The sequence below is a fragment of the Lepidochelys kempii genome, chromosome 23 (genome assembly GCF_965140265.1).
Source record: "Lepidochelys kempii isolate rLepKem1 chromosome 23, rLepKem1.hap2, whole genome shotgun sequence".
Classification (NCBI taxonomy): Eukaryota; Metazoa; Chordata; order Testudines; family Cheloniidae; genus Lepidochelys; species Lepidochelys kempii.
Genome location: NC_133278.1, coordinates 2,834,518 through 2,852,093, shown reverse-complemented (window position 1 = coordinate 2,852,093; position 17,576 = coordinate 2,834,518). Strand labels below are relative to the sequence as shown.

General features: G+C 58.2%; 2 protein-coding genes across 3 annotated transcripts; one reads left to right on the top strand and one right to left on the bottom strand.

Moving 5' to 3' along the window:
* The first annotated feature begins 1,577 nt into the window (after window positions 1–1,577).
* On the top strand, window positions 1,578–10,935 carry LOC140902176 (proteasome subunit alpha type-6-like). Of its 2 annotated transcripts, none has more exons than XM_073321962.1 (7): window positions 1,578–1,733; window positions 2,984–3,078; window positions 5,037–5,118; window positions 6,112–6,267; window positions 6,703–6,878; window positions 7,262–7,356; window positions 7,441–10,935. In XM_073321962.1, the coding sequence occupies exons 1-7, from the start codon at window positions 1,658–1,660 to the stop codon at window positions 7,496–7,498; spliced, it is 738 nt and encodes a 245-aa protein (XP_073178063.1). In that variant the 5' UTR covers window positions 1,578–1,657; the 3' UTR covers window positions 7,499–10,935. The 2 variants fall into 2 exon arrangements, with proteins under 2 accessions (XP_073178063.1, XP_073178064.1); XM_073321963.1 differs by having other exon boundaries at window positions 1,663–1,729.
* Window positions 9,436–17,462, bottom strand: NFKBIB (NFKB inhibitor beta). Its single transcript, XM_073321961.1, has 6 exons — window positions 16,899–17,462; window positions 16,051–16,156; window positions 14,936–15,164; window positions 14,212–14,300; window positions 13,857–14,090; window positions 9,436–12,734 (listed from the first exon to the last, which is right to left on the bottom strand). Exons 1-6 carry the CDS (start codon window positions 17,294–17,296, stop codon window positions 12,687–12,689), a joined length of 1,104 nt encoding a protein of 367 aa, XP_073178062.1. The 5' UTR covers window positions 17,297–17,462; the 3' UTR covers window positions 9,436–12,686.
* Window positions 17,463–17,576: the final 114 nt, after the last annotated feature.

The window sequence follows — 17,576 nt, the reverse complement described above, 5'->3', positions numbered from 1 at the left end:
CCCACTCCAAGACCCCAAGCAGCTGCTGCTTGAGCTGAGAGGGGGATCTCCCCATTAGCTCTCTAAGGGACTATGACACATGGAGGCACAGGTCTGCGCTCAGCCAGCAGAGGGCAGAGGTGCATGAGCCAGTCCATTGCCCCACCTGGCTCCTCGCAGCCAGGGGTCATTGTATCAAGGTCCTGCTGGGTCTTGAAAGGTGCCAGGGGTTCCCTTTGCACAGCGCTGAACAGCTCCGGCCCCCCTCTCTGCCCCGTGATCTCGCTGCCCCCTCTGCATCTCTCCGCCTCGTTCACGCCCCCTCTTCGCTGCCCACCCGGGATGGTACAGACTCCGCAGGCTGCAGAGCAAAGCAGGGCGCCATCCGCCTCTGTCTAGACGGAACCCTGCCCTGACAAAGGCCTAGCGCGATCCCGTGCCGCGGCGGTGTAAAGGCCGCTCACGCCCCGAGGGGGCAGCCAATCCACCTCCACCCCTTCCGTCGAGCGCCGTCTACACGGGGGCTTTGGGGGGGGGGTTGGATTTTTCACACCCCGTCTCTCATCTGCCTCGGGGCAGGCGGCTAGACTCCAGGTGATGTCACCAGCCCGCTATTTCCCTGCATCTGTGCGACATGCAGCCTCAGGTCTAATGCTGAGTTGAGGTTTTGGGGGGGCTGTGACAGCCATGGCAATTCCCTGCACTGTCTTGGGGAGATCTCCCTGTCTTAGGTTTCTGTATGATTGGGGGGCCAGGGATGGTCTGTAGTGCCATGGGAGAAGGTGACCAGAGCCCGCTAAGGACTATGGGGGATCAGGCAGATTCACTCCAGAGAGGTACCCCCCGCTGGGGAGGCTTGCATATACTGGTTCAAACTGGGTTCCCCAGAGAGCAGCAAACAAAGAAAGGATTCTTGGCTAAATTGCCCGGGTTTAACCTGATCTGGGACCTGCTTTCTGATCCTGCAACACACCGGATCGTGAGCCGCAGGGGGGCCTCCAATCTGTAGGGAAGGGTTGGAAGGATGGACGTGAGGCTGGAGCTGGGTGGATCTCCGGGGAGCTTTTTAGCCCGCGTGTAGGTTTACATGGTTTCTCCGTCATGCTGTGACCTGCGGAATAAAAGCAGGGGCCGTTCCGCGGCCCGGAGCCCCGGAGGAGGGAGCTCAGCGTGGCCGTTGGCTCGTTGAGGCCGTCTGGCTCACTGGGCGATTGCCAGCACCGGGCAGGGAGCTGCGGAGCCTGGGAACACCCCGGTCAGCAGGGGGAGAGCTGCAGGGCTCTGCCCAAGAGAGGTGATGGCCGAGGAGCCCCCGACGTGGGAAATGGAGGTGCAGTTTGCCCAGAAATGTGACAGATGCCAGGGCAGGATGGTTCCCTGCTGCTGCCCTGCCACCCCAAACTGAACCCCCTGGGCTGCTCTGCACCCTCATCCCAGTGAGCCCCCAACCTGACCCCCTCCTGACTGCCCTGCACTCCCCAACCCCAGTGATCACCCCCCCCATATTTTCCCAGCACCCCCTCTGCAGCATCCAGTTCTGCCCAATTAACGCAGCCTTTCCCAGCAGGTACTTTCCACTGGTGAACTGAAAGTGAAAGGGAAAGAGGCGAGTGTCCGTTTCTCTGCAGAGGGCCCTGTCTGCCTGTCTCCCTCCCGCTGCCCCCGGGCGGACGGCAAAATGTCCCGTGGGTCCAGCGCCGGCTTCGATCGCCACATCACCATTTTCTCCCCCGAGGGGCGTCTCTACCAAGTGGGTCAGTCTGTAGGGTGCTGTCTGGGGTGGGGGGTTCGCACGTTTCTCATCCCTTGGGATTGAAGCCAGAGCGGGATTGGCGCCCTCGCTCCCAAGCATGGGGCCTGGAATAATCAACAGGACTCCTGGGTTCTGTCCCCTGCTCTGGGAGGGGAGCAGGGTCTAGTGGTTAGAGCGGGGGGGGGGGCTGGGAGCCAGGACTCCTGGGTTCTGTCCCCTGATCTGGGAGGGGAGCAGGGTCTAGTGGTTAGAGCGCGGGGGGGGGGGGGCTGGGAGCCAGGACTCCTGGGTTCTGTCCCCTGATCTGGGAGGGGAGTAGGGTCCAGCAACTAGAGTACAGGGTTGGTGTCAGAAATCCTGGGTGCTGGTCCTGGTTCTGAGAAGCAGCAGGGGCTAGTGCAGAGGTGGGCAAACTATGGCCCGCGGCCGTTTAAGCCGGCCCTCGAGCTCCCACTGCGGAGCAGGGTCTGGGGCTTGCCCTGCTCCGGCGCTCCAGCCCAGGAGCAGGGTTGGGGATCACTCCACGCGGCTCCAGGAAGCAGCGGCATGGCCCCCCTCCGGCTCCTACGTGCTCCAATGGCCCCCTCCGGCGCTCCAATGGGAGCTGCAGCGGGGGGGGGATGGGACGCCTGCGGACAGGGCAGTGCACCACCCAGAGCCTGCACCCCTGAGCTTCTCCCCACACCCCAACCCCCTGCCCCAGCCCTCCAAACCCCTCGGTCCCAGCCCAGAGCACCCTCCTACACCCCAAACCCCTCATCCCCAGCCGGAACCCTCATCCCCCCCTCACTCCCCACGCACCCTACTCCCCCAGCCCAGAGCCCCCTCCCTCACCCCAACCCCAATTCTGTGAGCATTCATGGCTCCCCATACAATTTCTATTCCCAGATGTGGCCCTCAGGCCAAAAAGTTTGCCCACCCCGGTCTAGTGGTTAGAGCTGGGGAATTAGGAGTCAGGACTCCTGGGTTCCATGCCTGGGTCTGGGAGGGGAGGGGGGTGGATCTAGAGTGGATTAGGACTGGGGCAGGGCTGGGAATCAGGACTCCTGGGCTCCATTCCCAACATCATACTGATTTGCAGCATGGCCTCAGGCAAGTCCCTCCCCTCCCCCCAGTGTGCCTCAGTTTCCCCATGCAGCAGCATGCAGGTTTTTGTCTGTGAAGCCCTGATGGAAAGCCCTTGAGAAATGCCATCACCCCCACACCTCCCTCTCTCTTCTTCCATTTACCGATTGCTGTCTCTGGTTGCAGAATATGCCTTCAAAGCCATCAGCCAGGGGGGGCTGACCACCGTGGCCGTGAGGGGGGAGGACTCTGTGGCCATGGTCACCCAGAAAAAAGTACCGGTAGGAGCCCAGCGTGTGGGGGAGAGGCCGGAGATCGGGGGGTGGGGTCAGGCGGGCCCATGGTGCCCTGCATTAACAAGGGCAGCCTTGGCTCTTTGCTGGCGGCCCCGGTCCTTGTGCCAGCTGAACCCGCCGTGTGGGGAGCCTTAGGGGAGAAAGAACACGGGCGCAAGAGCTGGAGTTGGGCCAGGACCCCAAGGCTCATACCTCGGCTCTCGCACATCATGTGCGACAACCAGCTTTTGGGGGGGGGGGGCGGGGGGGCTGTGAGTGCTGTGGGGAGAAAGCGTCCACTGCTGGATCACAGCGCCCCCTAGCGCCTCATTGGGGTCAGCACAGACTGGGTGGGGAGAGCGCCCCCTGCTGAGCCCCCTGCCCGGCTCCCTGCTGCACAGCGCCCCCTAGTGCCACACGGGGGTCAGCACAGACTGGGCGGGGAGAGCGCCCCCCGCTGAGCCCCCTGCCCGGCTCCCTGCTGCACAGCGCCCCCTAGCACCTCATTGGGGTCAGCACAGACTGGGCAGGGAGAGCGCCCCCTGCTGAGCCCCCTGCCCGGCTCCCTGCCGCACAGCGCCCCCTAGCACCTCATTGGGGTCAGCACAGACTGGGCGGGGAGAGCACCCCCTGCTGAGCCTCCTGCCCGGCTCCCTGCCGCACAGCGCCCCCTAGTGCCACACTGGGGTCAGCACAGACTGGGCGGGGAGAGCACCCCCTGCTGAGCCTCCTGCCCGGCTCCCTGCCGCACAGCGCCCCCTAGTGCCACACTGGGGTCAGCACAGACTGGGCGGGGAGAGCACCCCCTGCTGAGCCTCCTGCCCGGCTCCCTGCCGCACAGCGCCCCCTAGTGCCACACTGGGGTCAGCACAGACTGGGCGGGGAGAGCGCCCCCCGCTGAGCCCCCTGCCCGGCTCCCTGCTGCACAGCGCCCCCTAGCGCCTCATTGGGGTCAGCACAGACTGGGTGGGGAGAGCGCCCCCTGCTGAGCCCCCTGCCCGGCTCCCTGCTGCACAGCGCCCCCTAGCGCCTCATTGGGGTCAGCACAGACTGGGTGGGGAGAGCGCCCCCTGCTGAGCCTCCTGCCCGGCTCCCTGCCGCACAGCGCCCCCTAGCGCCTCATTGGGGTCAGCACAGACTGGGTGGGGAGAGCGCCCCCTGCTGAGCCCCCTGCCCGGCTCCCTGCTGCACAGCGCCCCCTAGCGCCTCATTGGGGTCAGCACAGACTGGGTGGGGAGAGCACCCCCTGCTGAGCCTCCTGCCCGGCTCCCTGCCGCACAGCGCCCCCTAGTGCCACACTGGGGTCAGCACAGACTGGGCGGGGAGAGCACCCCCTGCTGAGCCTCCTGCCCGGCTCCCTGCCGCACAGCGCCCCCTAGTGCCACACTGGGGTCAGCACAGACTGGGCGGGGAGAGCGCCCCCCGCTGAGCCCCCTGCCCGGCTCCCTGCTGCACAGCGCCCCCTAGCGCCTCATTGGGGTCAGCACAGACTGGGTGGGGAGAGCGCCCCCTGCTGAGCCCCCTGCCCGGCTCCCTGCTGCACAGCGCCCCCTAGCGCCTCATTGGGGTCAGCACAGACTGGGTGGGGAGAGCGCCCCCTGCTGAGCCTCCTGCCCGGCTCCCTGCCGCACAGCGCCCCCTAGCGCCTCATTGGGGTCAGCACAGACTGGGTGGGGAGAGCGCCCCCTGCCCAGCTCACTGCAGCACAGCGCCCCCTAGCATCACACTGGGGCCAGCACTGACTGCCCCCCCCCCGCTCCCTGCCGGGTTTCTTTGGAGGCTCCCCACCCGGCTCGGCACATAAAGCCCAGGGATGAGCAGGTCCAGCCGTAGGATGCAGGGGTGATTTCCACCTGGGCCCCAGGGCAACCGCCCTCCAGCCTGACCCCCGGGGCAGCAGGTGACGGGCCGGGGCGGCCTGCTGGGAAATCACCTGGCCTTGGTGTCTTCACTCCCACCCCTAGGATAAGCTCCTGGATCCCAGCATGGTCACCAACCTGTATCGCTTGACGGAGACCATCGGCTGTGCCATGACCGGCATGAGTGGTAAGCCGGGGCCAGGGGCGGGCTCTGGTTCCCTCCCAGGGGATGAATCCTGACCTGGCGTTAGCAATTCCTGGGGACTCCTGCTCTGCGCCCGTCCATGCGGGGTACGAGTCTGAGACCGCCCCCGGAACAGGGCCTGGGCCCTGCCCCTCCACCTTCTCGCTCTGGAGTTCGCTGGTTCAATCCCCCACATCCTCCCATGTGGCGGCCTGAAACCAGATCTAGATCTGACCCGGAGACGCTTACACTGGCTGCCCCAAAGTCCTGATCTAGAGAGCAAGGTACGTGGGGTGATCTCGTCAGGCTGGCCGGCAAGTTTTTCTCCTCTAGAAACACACTAGCCTGGATGCACTGAGATCTCAAATGCACGGTATTACGGCAGCGCCTAGGGGCCACAAGCTGAGATCGAGGCCCCTGTTGTGGGCCCCCGTCGAGATCAGGGCCCATGTAGTGCTGCCTAGATCCTCCCCACAACCGAGATCAGGGGCCCCATTTGCCGGGCGCTGCCCAGACCCCCCCCCCCACACACACACACACTGAGATCAGGGCCCCTGTTATGATGGGCGCTGCCCAGACAAGAGCACATTATAGTCCCTGCCCCAAGGAGTTCACTCTCTAAATAGCCACAGGCAGGGTGATTATCCCTGTTGTACAGATGGGAAAACTGAGGCCGCGAGAGAGGGAGTGACTCGCCCCACGCGTCCTTGGGAGCCGGCCAGGGGTCAGAACCCTGGTCCTCCAGCTCCGCAGCGGCCAGGCTCTAAGGGGACGACTCTTGGGTGTAGCAGTATTAGGGCTTTTATCCTGTTTGTGAGCTGTTTGGCCCGCAGAAAGCAACGGACTCATTGAATGACACAGCTCTGATTCCCTCTAGCGGTGGGGACAGACACACACAGAGCAGGACTTAGACCCTCCAGCCTGGGGCGGCAGGGAGGGTGACACACACACGTCCTGCTTGTGCCTCGTTTGACGGGGGCTCCTTTCCCCGCCCAGCCGACGGCCGGTCCCAGGTGCAGCGCGCCCGGCACGAGGCTGCCAAGTGGAAGTACAAGAAGGGCTACGAGATCCCGGTGGCGATGCTGTGCAGGCGCATGGCTGACATCTCCCAGGTCTACACGCAGAACGCCGAGATGAGACCCCTGGGCTGCTGTGAGTGATGGGGGGCAGGGGAGAGGCCCCCCCCACCATGGACTCACCCAGAGTCACCCCTCTCCTTTACCCAGCCTCCATCTGTTCCCCACTTAGCCCTGCTCAATCACTGATCACCCCCATCCCCTACCCCACTCACAGCCTGCCCCATAACCCCAGACCCCCCCACCCTTAACTCAGCCCTCCCTTAATTGCTAACCCCCGCATGGCTGCCCCAGCAAACCCTCCAACTTCTTCCCCTTCTCTAAATGCCCCCTCCCCCCTTTCACCTCCCCGAGGACCCCGGTGGTCCCCTAGGAGCTCCCCCAACACCGCCACTGACTATTCCTTTAGGGCCCCTTCACACTCTGGCTCTAAATGCCCCTGGTTCGGACGGTTCGAGACACAGGAGCCCGCCCCTTCCCATGAACCCTCCCTTCCCGCTTCTGGCAGCAGGTATGATCCTGATCGGGATCGACCAGGAACTGGGGCCCCAGCTGTTCAAATGCGACCCAGCGGGTTACTACTGTGGCTATAAAGCGACCACTGCTGGGGTGAAGCAGACCGAAGCGAACAGCTTCCTGGAGAAGACCTTGAAGAAGAAACAGGGCTCACCTGTGGATCCTGTAGAGGTCAGTGTGTGTCTCCATGCATGCCTGTGCATTGTGTGTGTTACCACACAACCGTACATGACTGGGTGAGTGTATCCCCTTCCTGGAGCAACGTGAGCCCTGTGCTGGTATAGATCTATCAGTCTGGTGCTAGAACGTATACGCAGTCCTCCACTAACAATCCCACAATGCAACACTCCCTTCAGCAGTGACTTGTCTGGTGAAAGTTTTGAATTCTACTCTCCAGGGGTGTCACGTCCCATTTAAAAAACTAGCACAGGTCATAGAGTGGAAGAATCAGGACCTATGTTATTTGTCTCGGTAATATCTTGGAGCAGGGAGTTCCACAGGTCAACCACATGCAAAGTAGAAAAAGTCTTTTCCTTTTCTTCCTTGGCTGACAGTTGGCAATTACTTGCTTATCGACGGTCCTCTCCACAGACTTCAAGGCCAGTGAGATTGAAGTGGGGATAGTAACATCAGAGCATCCCCAATTCCGGTAAGACTTCTTGGCTTACAAGTTCCTCCCGCCCATTTCCAGAGCAGTCTCGAATTAACAACACCCTGTCTTGGTGGCTTGCAGGACACTGAGCGAGGATGAGATCGAGCGTCACCTGGTCACCATCGCAGAACGGGAATAACCTCAATGACCACCGAATCCTTCAGGACAAGAAACTGCTTCTGAAAGGGACCCCTCGAAAGCCTGGATCTTAGTTATCACATTAACATGTAGATTCCCCCACAGTAATCCACTTACAACAGGGCTAATGTCATGATAGCCTGCAGTGCTTTTTAAAATGTTTAATTAAGAACCCTCCTAGTCCAGTTCCTTCCTGACCCCTGTGACCGCTGATGGCCTGAAGCATGAGATTTCTCTGTTTCTCTCTCTCGGTCAGGCCTTGTCTGTGTTATGGAAAAAGGTGCATTTAGACAGAGCACATGCTTAATCTTTATGGGATGTGTGTAACATTAAGCCAGGGCATAAGTCTTCGCAGCAGCAGCAAGCCTCGTAAAACCAAATACTGTGTCCAGTGCTAGTGCTCACAACTCAAGGAGGACATTGATAAATTGGAGAGGGGTCAGAGAAGAGCCACAAAAATGATTAAAGGATTAGAAAACCTGCCTTGAAGTGACAGACTCAGAACAATCTCTTTAGCTTAACAAAGAGAAGGTGAAGAGGTAAGTGGATCCAGGCTATCAGTACCTCCATGGGGAACAAACATTTAATACTGGACTCTTCGGTCTAGCAGAGGAAGGTCTAACACGATCCAATGGCTGGAAATTGAAGCTAGAGAAATTCAGACTGGAAACAAGGTGTAAATTTTTCACAGAGAGGATAGTTAACACTTGGAACAATCTACGAAGGGCTGTCCACCAGTGGCACTTTTTAAATCAAAACTGGGTGGGAGGACAAGCTGTAATGGGCTTAATCTGCAGCAAGGGAGATTGAGGTGAGATATCAGGACAAACTTTCCAACGCTCCGGGGAGTGAAGCTCTGGAACAGGCGTCCCAGGGAGGTTGTGGGATCCCCATCACTGGAGGGTTTTAAGGACAGGTTGGACTTGCTCCTGCCTGCGGGCCGGGGACTGGACTAGACGGCCACCCAAGGTCCCTTCCAGCCCGACACGTCTCGGATTCTGTGTGCTTGGAAAACACAGCGCTCTGTAAGAGCTAATAAGCTGACGTCACCCTAGGCAGAGCCAACATAAAGCCTAGTTGTTAGATACATTCCAGGGGCTTTGAAGGATTTAGGAGGTAAAAACGGGCTGGCGTAGCTATTTCAATATCACAGCCCACTTTGGATACTCGATCCTGGAATGAGTGGCTCTACGGCAGAATAGTTACTCCACCCGCAAAGTCAAACGCTACCGGACTAGCTTCGGCTACAATAGCTCTGCCCGTCAATGCCACGTGGGTCACGTGTGCAGAGGTGTGAAAAATTGAGTGCCTGGCCCAGACACAGCTAGGTGGCTGGAAGAATTCTTCTGTTGACCCAGCGACCACCACCCAGATTAACTACAGCAGCAGAAAAACTGCTTCTGGCTACGCATAATAATCTCCCCTGCAGCAGCTGGGGCGCCCTGGGTGTAGACAAGGCCAAAGTAGGGCACAATGCTAGCAGTGAGATTCCTGGACACAGAGATCGGGAGCATCTCTTCTCCCAACACAAGAACAAAGGAAGTATTTGAGGAAACTGAAAAGGTAGCGAAGTCAGAACTCCGGAGAGGGAAGCACGCACTGTGTGGGGGGCAGCATGCAGGACTCGATCAGGCACGCATGGCCTAGTGGGTAGACTGCTGGGCTGGACCTCAGGAGCCAGGGGTTCCAGGCCCAGCTCTGCCACTGGCCTGGTGCATGACCTCGGGCAAGTCACTTCCCCTTTCTGTGCCTCAGTTTTCCTGTCTGTAAAATGGGGAGAAAATGCTGCTTACCTCCTTTGTGCAGCACTTTGAGCTCTATGGATGGGATGTGCTATGTAAGAACCGGGTATTATTAGAGATGGACTATGGCGGTGATGCAGCGAGTCCAGTCCTCTGTCCAAACGCCCTGCCCGCCACATGAACACCGGACACGCTGTATAGTTCAAGCAGTAGCTTTAATCTCATCCCCCATCACTGGTCAAGAACATACACGATACAGAGAGCGGGATCCAGCAAAAGCAAAGACTGGTGGGGAGAAAGAACACACAGACACAGAACCGTATAAAGTTGAACGACAGCTCCCACAAAACTCACAACATAGCTTAAAACCCACACGCACTGGATGAGAGTGATGTGGTATCTGGGTCTTTAGACACAGAACCAGCTGGGGAAATGAAGAGACAATGCTTACATAGAGAAAGCCATTTCCCTTCTGCCGAGTTTCTTCAGCCAGCCTCTTCAGTGTGGTGTTCGAGAAGAATGAGCCAGGGACCAGGTTGTTTTCAGGAGCTAACCTGGGAAGAGCCTCATGAACAAAAGTGTCCCTCATCCAATGGATCAAAACCCATCTGTGGGGCTGGGCATCGGTCTGTCCATTCCAAGAAGGCCAGGTTTGAGGCCTGATCCACGCAGCAATGTTTGTAACAGTAGAACTAGGTCATTTGCGGGGTGACAGGTTTGGGGGTTTTTTTTTGTTTTGTTTTGTTTTTAAATTGATAGCAAGACAGTACAACCGCTAGTGTGGTCAGTTAGACTGGTCGAAAGGTGCCTTATATTGGGACAGCCTATTCCCCTTCCCAGAGGGGAATAAAGCACCTTTGTGACAATATAACTGCATGCCCACAGATGGGATTGTACAACTTGAACTAGAAAGACACAAAGAGGCAGTGTGATCTAGTGCACAGAGGACTTGGTGAACCTGGGTTCTACTCCCAATTTGGCTACGGGCCCGTTGGGTGACCGTGGCCAACTCATTGTGCATCTGTTTCCCCATCTGTAAAATGGGGACAATGAGACTGACCTCCGTGGTTATCTCCTGCTGCACAGAGCCAGGTGTTGAAGTGCTACAACTTGTGTGTTAGACAAGCCCTTTAGTAATAAGTGCGGAGGCCTAGAGGGCTCAATCCTGGTCCACTTGCGAGCTGGGAAAAGTATTATTGACTCTTAACAGTCAGGTCCCTCAGTCCTTCGCACTGGGGCAAGTGAACTAAAAATCCAACCCTACTTCCTAGGGAGGCTACTGATTCTAGGCCCCCCCACCCCCAAAGACACACCCAGAACCTCATTATCCCACCCCCACCTCCTGGTACTGAGATCACATTGAGGTCAGCTAAGGTGCTCAGAGCTTGAGAATTAACCCCGGCCCCCTAAAAACAGAGAGCCCCAATCTCCCCTTACATTTTGGCCTGTGTTTTCATTTACAAGACGTATGAGAACGTAAAGGAGAAAACAGCAGCCTCGTTGAAGGAGGATTTTGTTTAGAATTAGATCCTTTCTCCCCACACCTTTCCAAACCACAAATGGTTTATTAGTAAGACCTACCCCCCCCCATTCCATCTGTAACTCATGCAGCCAGTTTCTAAATCAAGTCCCAGGTCTGCCTAGGGCAGCTCTTCCAAAATTACCCCCCGCTTCCCCCCCTGGCAAACAGAAGCCATTTCAGACAGCACAGCACCCAGCGGTCCCATCTCCATCACGTTAGACACAAAGATCAGAGCTAGTTGGGAATTTGACAAACCGGTTTTCCCCCCCGGAAAAAAACCCACATCAATTTGTCAGAGCCAAAGCTGCTTGTGAACAGGGCTGCTTTGGCTGACTTGCTCAATCCAAAACACTGGGGGGCGGCTGGGGGTTTAAAACCAGTGAAACGTCCTGTTTTAACAAGGACAGTTTCCAGTTTTGTCATCAAAACAACTTTTGGTTTTGAAATGAATAAATTCAGACGACAAAACGATCAAAATATAACAACGCAACTGAAATTATTTTCAGCCGTTCCGCTCGTGAAAGGCCGAGGTGGGAGTTTTCAGCTCAAATTTGGAGCAGGCAAATTTGTTGATCTCTAAAAACGTTACGGGATGGGACAACTGCTTCTCACACAGCTCCAAGAGACCCCATTGACACCCAGCGCCGAGGATAGCACGAACAAGGCTTTACAGCCAATCAGCGGGCACCGAGGAAGAAAACCGACTCCTCAGGGAAAGGAATGAAGACGGTCCCACCCTGCAGTACTGGCTAGCTGCTAAGAAGCCAAGATTGGCCCTTCTGGACACAGATGCATCTTGGACCCTATGCACAGGTACAAGAGATGCGCGGTTCCTACCCCAGACAGGGCACAGGCGCAGTCCCTCCTTCTCCATGTCTGACCCAAATCAGACAGCTCCAAACGCACCTTGACTCTTTCCAATCTCTCACCCCCACCTTCGAGATCTAAAAGGTCTTGCTCTTTGGCCTCTCTTCCCTCCTCTTCCTCACTCTGTCACTCCCTCTGCTCATCACACACCCCACCCCCATTCTTTCCACCAGCCTCATCTCTCATCTGCTCCTCCTGTGAATTCCTCCCCCACCCTGCCTGTTTCAATCCACCTACCCTGCGCCGGAGCTCTTGCCCTGTCTTGGCCGATAGATCCTAAACGCTAGCAGAGGCTCAGATTTTCAAGAGCACTCACCGACCCTCGGCCTTACGGCTGCAGGAGGAGACCAGGGCTGCATGGCGCTCGTGAAAATCTATCCACCTCATTTAGGTGCTTAGATGGGGTCAGATTCTTTTTAGCTGTTCCCAAGTACTAAATCCAACTGGAGTTGGGCGGTGCTCAGTGCTGCTCAAGATAAAAGCAAACAGGCCCAGGACGTTTGAAAGGCAGCTAAAACCCAGCCGGAAATGCAACGTGCTGTGCAGCTCCCCACTGACCCGAATTGCTTGGTTATGTGAACAGCATCTGTGGACTCCAGCAGGACCCCTTGCATGGATAGGGATGACGCTCCCGCTTTGAATGGCTCGACAGGGCAAAGGATACAGCGAGCAGAGAAATCCTGCCGACAGTCCATCCCAGCTGCGACTGCAAAGAGCAGCAGGTGCCGAAATACCTTTTTTTTATTTTAACGTAATCAAAATAACTCAATATAAACTGACAGCTAAGAAACACAAAAGAAAACGAACAAAGGGGGGGGAAATAAACGGATTAGATCAAGGCTCACGGCTACCGGTTCCAAGTAGTGGGAGCTTTACACTGAGCGTTGCCAGAAACTGCAGCTTTTGGATAAATAGTCGGAACTAGCTGGGAATGGAGAGATTGAGCCACTGCCAAACTTCTTCCCACAGCAGCAGAGCAGGACACGAGTCTTTTACGGAGAGGTTCACTGCCACGATGGGTAACGGCTCACGCTGCAGGGGATGCCGGCCCGGCCCCGTCAGTTCTTATAGTGTCCACTGTTGATGACTATGTCGTCGTATTCCTCCTGAAAAACGGGAGAGCTTCACTGATGACCTGAGAGGTATGGCGGGATCGAAGGGGGCGTGGGCGTGTTTAGAGACTGTTATGCAGCAGGTGGGGAGGGCCAGATTGAAACACAAAGTTGGCTGTTGCTGCCGATGCCCCGTGTTCAGGTTTCTTCCCTTCTTGTATTAGGCTCATAGATCCTAAGGCCAGAAGGGACGACTGTGATCAAGTCTGACTTCCTGTAAAATGCAGGCCCTGGAGCTGCCCTGAATTAATTGCTGTTTGAACAACAGCAGATGGGGGTGGGGGGGAGAAGAGACACAGACCTCCAATTTTGATTTAAAAACATTGTCAGTGATGGAGAATCCATCACAGCTCTAGGAAAATTAAGGACTAATTACTCTTAAAAATTTGCCCTTCTCTCCTGAATATCCTGAAGCTAGACAAGTCTGAATGCTTCAATTTCCAACCGCTGGATCATCTACTGTCAAATTTCTTATACCCACATAGCAGTGCTTAATTTGTGCTAGGGCCGAGTCCTGGCACCTTTAGGCTTGGCAATTCATAGCACCGGCATCTCGGGGCTTGCCAGGTCAGTCATGAATGTTAAAAAAAAAGTCACACCTCTTTTACTACAAATCAAGCACTGTGATGTACGTACTTACAAACCGATACAATCACCCCTTAACCTGGTCTGTGTTAATCCAACTAGACCAGAGACTCGAGGAACTCAATCCCTTCGAAAAGAGAATCCCCTGCTGGTGAAAGACCCCTTTGGTCTGCACTGCTGCCAATCGCAATGCCAGCTTCCCCACCCACTGTGTTTTAAAGGGACCCACTCTAAGCAGGGGGGTTCAGTCTCTGTGGGTCCTGTTTGATCTTCAGCGTCCACTAGGCTTACCCAGGAGGGGGCTGGTTAGTGGCAGAGCGAACTAGGAACCAGGCTGAGACCTGCCAATTCGTTCCACATGGGGGATGCTACATGGCTAGAGAATGGGAATGGCTTTCCAGTACTGCTGTCTAGGCCTCAAGTCCCCCGTCACTCCTACAGGGGGAGGGGTTGCTCTAGGACAGAGATGAGCCACACTTGCAAGGGGTGAAGCTTGGCCTGGTGTTAATTCAGCACCCCCACCCCACTCACGTCACTGCTCTCAGCCAGGCTCTCCTCCGAATCCCAGTCGGGCTCCTCCGAGCCGAACTCCCGGAGCAGCTGCAAGACCTTTTGGTTGGGCCTGTGTAGGGCGCTATAGATGGGGGTGTAACCGACGTACATCCGGGCCCTCGGGTCCGCTCCGGCACGCAGCAGACACTCCACCACTTCCGCGCTCTGCGACTCCACTGCCAAGTGGAGGGGACTCCGGCCACAGCTCAGCTCCTGCCAGCGGTGGACAGACAAGTCAGCGAGGCTGCTATGGAGTACTCGGGGAAGGGTAAAAGCCTTCCGATCTCTTCCCACCCCTCCCCATAGACGATCCACCCCAGCGCCCAGTACTAACTGCCTTGTTGAGATCGGCTCCGGCACCCACAAGGAGCTTGACCACTTCAAGGTCCTTCCGCAGGACAGCCACATGCAGCGGCGTGTAACCTGTGGAAACCAAGAGCGGACAATTTTGGTCAACCCCACAAGTTGATTTCCGTCTCCCTCAGGCCAGCTAGTAACCTATTGGTGGACCAGCTGGCTGCTGTCATGGCAGCACGAGAGGATTGTTTGCCCTGCTGAGGGGGGGGAACCAAGACTAGAGGGATCTTTTATGGAGCAGTCTCATTGATTTCTTCGCTCCAGTCATGTCTGGCAGCAGGCAGTTCCACAGGTTAACTATAGGCTACACAACAGACTATGTATCCATCCAGCACGCTGCCTTTTGGTTTTTGTCACCCCCAAAGTGGCAGGCCTCTCTCTCTCAGTTAAGCCATTTCTGCACTTGGGGAAAACGGGCATGGAAGTCATTTTGGTGATGGCCAAATTCTGGTGTTTTCTTGGGTATGTTAGAGAAGCCTCAGGACTGCTCTAACTTACGTTTGGCCCTCCGCAGGCTCGGAGGGAGCGGAGCATAGCTGGAGCGCAGCATGCTCTGGCCACGGGAGCTGGGCTGGTGCCAGGCTGTTATGCCAGCTCCATATTGGCTGGGGAAGGGAAGGAGGGTGAGAATGCTCATGACAAAGGTCCCACGTGTAACAGGCCCAGTGTATTTCCCAGGTGGGTGACGAGAGTCTCCATACCATCATAATTGGTGCAGTCCAACTGAGCGCAGGCATCATTCCCCTCGCAGGGCCTGTACCCACTCAGCGATGTCAGGAGCCACTGTGCGCAGTCCTGGCAGCCCTCCCGGCATGCCAGGTGCAGCGCGGTGTGGCCAGCTTTCTCCTGCACGCAGAGCCCCGCCCCGGCTGCCATCAGCTTGCGGACAAAGTTGGAGGCGCCGAGAATGACTGCGATGTGCAGTGCCGTCTGGAGAAGGGCAGCGAGAGAGAAGGGGGTGAGAAAGCTCAAGGTAGATCTCCCCTAAAAGGGGCCTGGCCTACCATCATCAACAGCACTAGAGATCACTTCTTTCAGTGGTTTTCACCCCAACTTCTCCCAAACAGCTTTGCACCCTATAACCCAGGAACAGCCACCTCTGGGCAGGAGGGCAGCAGCCAATTGCACAAGAGGGTCAGGAATTTTAGCCAAGGATGCCAGGGTAAATCCACTATTCTCACAAAAGCCGCCTGTAATACTCGGGCGCAGTAGCGGACAAGGTTGTATCCTCCCTGTGCACGAGGAGCTGCACGGAAGTCAGTTTATCTGCCTGGGATGAGCGAAGACCCCAGGATGAGTGCAGATCAGCTTATGTCCTGAAACAAAGCCTTCCCTGACCCCGTATCTGCTTTGGTCCATTGCTGTCAAACCCCCACGCTTGCTCCCCATCCCCCTGCCACAAAAGGGGCAGATGTGTTTTGATGTCAGCCCCTGTTAACACTTATTTTGCAGTAGCATCTCCATCAGTTTGGGACTCTATCCTGCTAGCTACAGTACAAACACAAAGCTAGGAACAGTCCCTGCCCCAAAGAGATTGTTGTGCTCTGTAACACTCTTCCCTGCTCCCACAAGTCATTTATGATGCCGAGGGGTTTTTTAACGTGGGGTTGTGTTTCATTTTCTAACCAGCACCCCAAGCATTCCATAAAGGAGGTGGCATCATGCGGGGACCAGACTGGGAGCCAGTACTCCTGAGTTCTGCCCCCCGACTTGCTGTGCAATCTTCGGGCAAGCCAATTTGCCCCCTCGTGCCTCAGTTTCCCCACTGGAAAATGGAGGATGATACAGACAGAAAATGCTCCAGTCTCGGCCCAACCTGGCCCAGGTCGTTCTGCAGATCCAAGTATTCCGTCCCAGCCGTGTACTGCAAGATAGAATCCAGAAAGGCCTCATGTTCGTGAATCACAGCCAGGTGGAGAGCTCTGGGGAGAGAAGAACAGACACCACTCCCAGCAAAATGAAAAAGCGGTACCGCGCAACTGGCTGAAAATACTGCACCTGAAAGGGAAGCAAAGCGATTAGCAAGCCGAGGAATTGATTTAGTCAGCCGAGAGAGAGAGCGAGCACGTACCAAGGAGCTGGGGATATAGCAGGGAGGCCATAGGGCAAATCTTGGTAGGAGCGTAGGCAACGGAAAAAGCTCCCAGGGGTGACCGAGTTGCAGATGCCGTCTAAAGCCTCCCGGGACCGAGAGGCCAGGGATTGAGGGCCAGGGTCAGTGGAGACAGCACTGAAATACGCGGTTTAGGGCTGAAGCACATCAACAAAGCTGCGTGTCCGAAGTCCGAAACTAGAGCAGGGAGCTGGCTGTGGGCCAGGACCGAGGCGCACCCGGGGGAGCCGACGACTCGGACCCCCGCAATGCTGCACTTTCACGGCCCATCGAGCCGGGCTGCAGCCCAGCGGCTCTCCCGGAGTTGGCTTCCCCCCCCTTAACGTCGCCCCCAGGCCGGGGACCCGTGGGGGAGACGGGGCTGGGGACCACGAGGCCCCAGCCGGGGCCGTTCCCGGGAGAGGGCCCCCGAGCGCGGCGGGAGGGGGCCTGGCCGGTGTGGGGGCGGCCCCGAAGCCGGGGGGCGGCCCCGAAGCCGGGGGGCTTCACCCCCTCCCCCCAAGCCGCGGAGGGGGGCGCGGCGGACAAAGCGGGGGCGCCCGGACACTTACGTATCCCCGTCCTCGGTCACGAAGCCCAGGACGTGGCGCAGCCAGGCCCCGGGGGCCGCCGCGGGCGCCTCCCCGGGCCCGGCCGCGGGGTCCCCGAGCCGCACGGCCTCCACGCCCCGGGCGAGCGCCCCCAGCTCCGGCCCCGCGGCCGCCCCCCAGCCGGCTTCCTCCTCGCCCAGGGCGGAGTCCAGGCGCTCGGAGACCGACCCGCAGGCCTCGGGGGGGCCGGCGGCCGGGCCCGGGCCCGGGGGGGGCTTCTCCGGCGGGGCCCCCAGGCCGTCCTGGATCTGGCTGAGCTGCCCCTCGCTCAGGGAGCCCAGGCCGCTGTCGCACCAGTCCTCGCCCGCCTCCGGCCGCTTGGCCTCCCCGAGCGCGGCCGCCGGCTGCGGCGCCGCCATGGCTCCCGGACCCGCCCTAACGCTGCGGCTCGCGGGGCGCCGCCGCCATGCCCGGCCCGGCGCCGCTGGCTCAGGCTGCGCCCGTGCAGGGGATTTCGGGGCCCGGGGAATTCCCCGCGCCCCAGCCAATCGCCGCCGGGCGGCCGCGGGGCGCGCTGGGAGTTGTGGTCCTGGGCCGCGGGGCGCGCTGGGGAAAAGGGGGCGGGGCACGCGGGGCGCGCTGGGAGCTGTAGTCCTGTGGCGCGGGGCGCGCTGGGAAAAGGGGGCGGGGGCGCGCTGG

What these genes read in the sequence shown, in the direction of transcription:
- LOC140902176 (XM_073321962.1), top strand. Translation starts at nt 1,658, where the DNA reads ATGTCCCGTGGGTCCAGCGCCGGCTTCGATCGCCACATCACCATTTTC. An exon ending in TCACCCAGAAAAAAGTACCG is followed by an intron (nt 3,079 to 5,036) that starts GTAGGAGCCCAG and finishes TCCCACCCCTAG; the next exon opens with GATAAGCTCCTGGATCCCAG. An exon ending in TGCCATGACCGGCATGAGTG is followed by an intron (nt 5,119 to 6,111) that starts GTAAGCCGGGGC and finishes TTCCCCGCCCAG; the next exon opens with CCGACGGCCGGTCCCAGGTG.
- NFKBIB (XM_073321961.1), bottom strand. Translation starts at nt 17,296, where the DNA reads ATGGCGGCGCCGCAGCCGGCGGCCGCGCTCGGGGAGGCCAAGCGGCCG. An exon ending in TGCAGAACGACCTGGGCCAG is followed by an intron (nt 15,165 to 16,050) that starts GTTGGGCCGAGA and finishes GCCCTTCTCCAG; the next exon opens with ACGGCACTGCACATCGCAGT. An exon ending in GGACTGCACCAATTATGATG is followed by an intron (nt 14,301 to 14,935) that starts GTATGGAGACTC and finishes TGGTTTCCACAG; the next exon opens with GTTACACGCCGCTGCATGTG.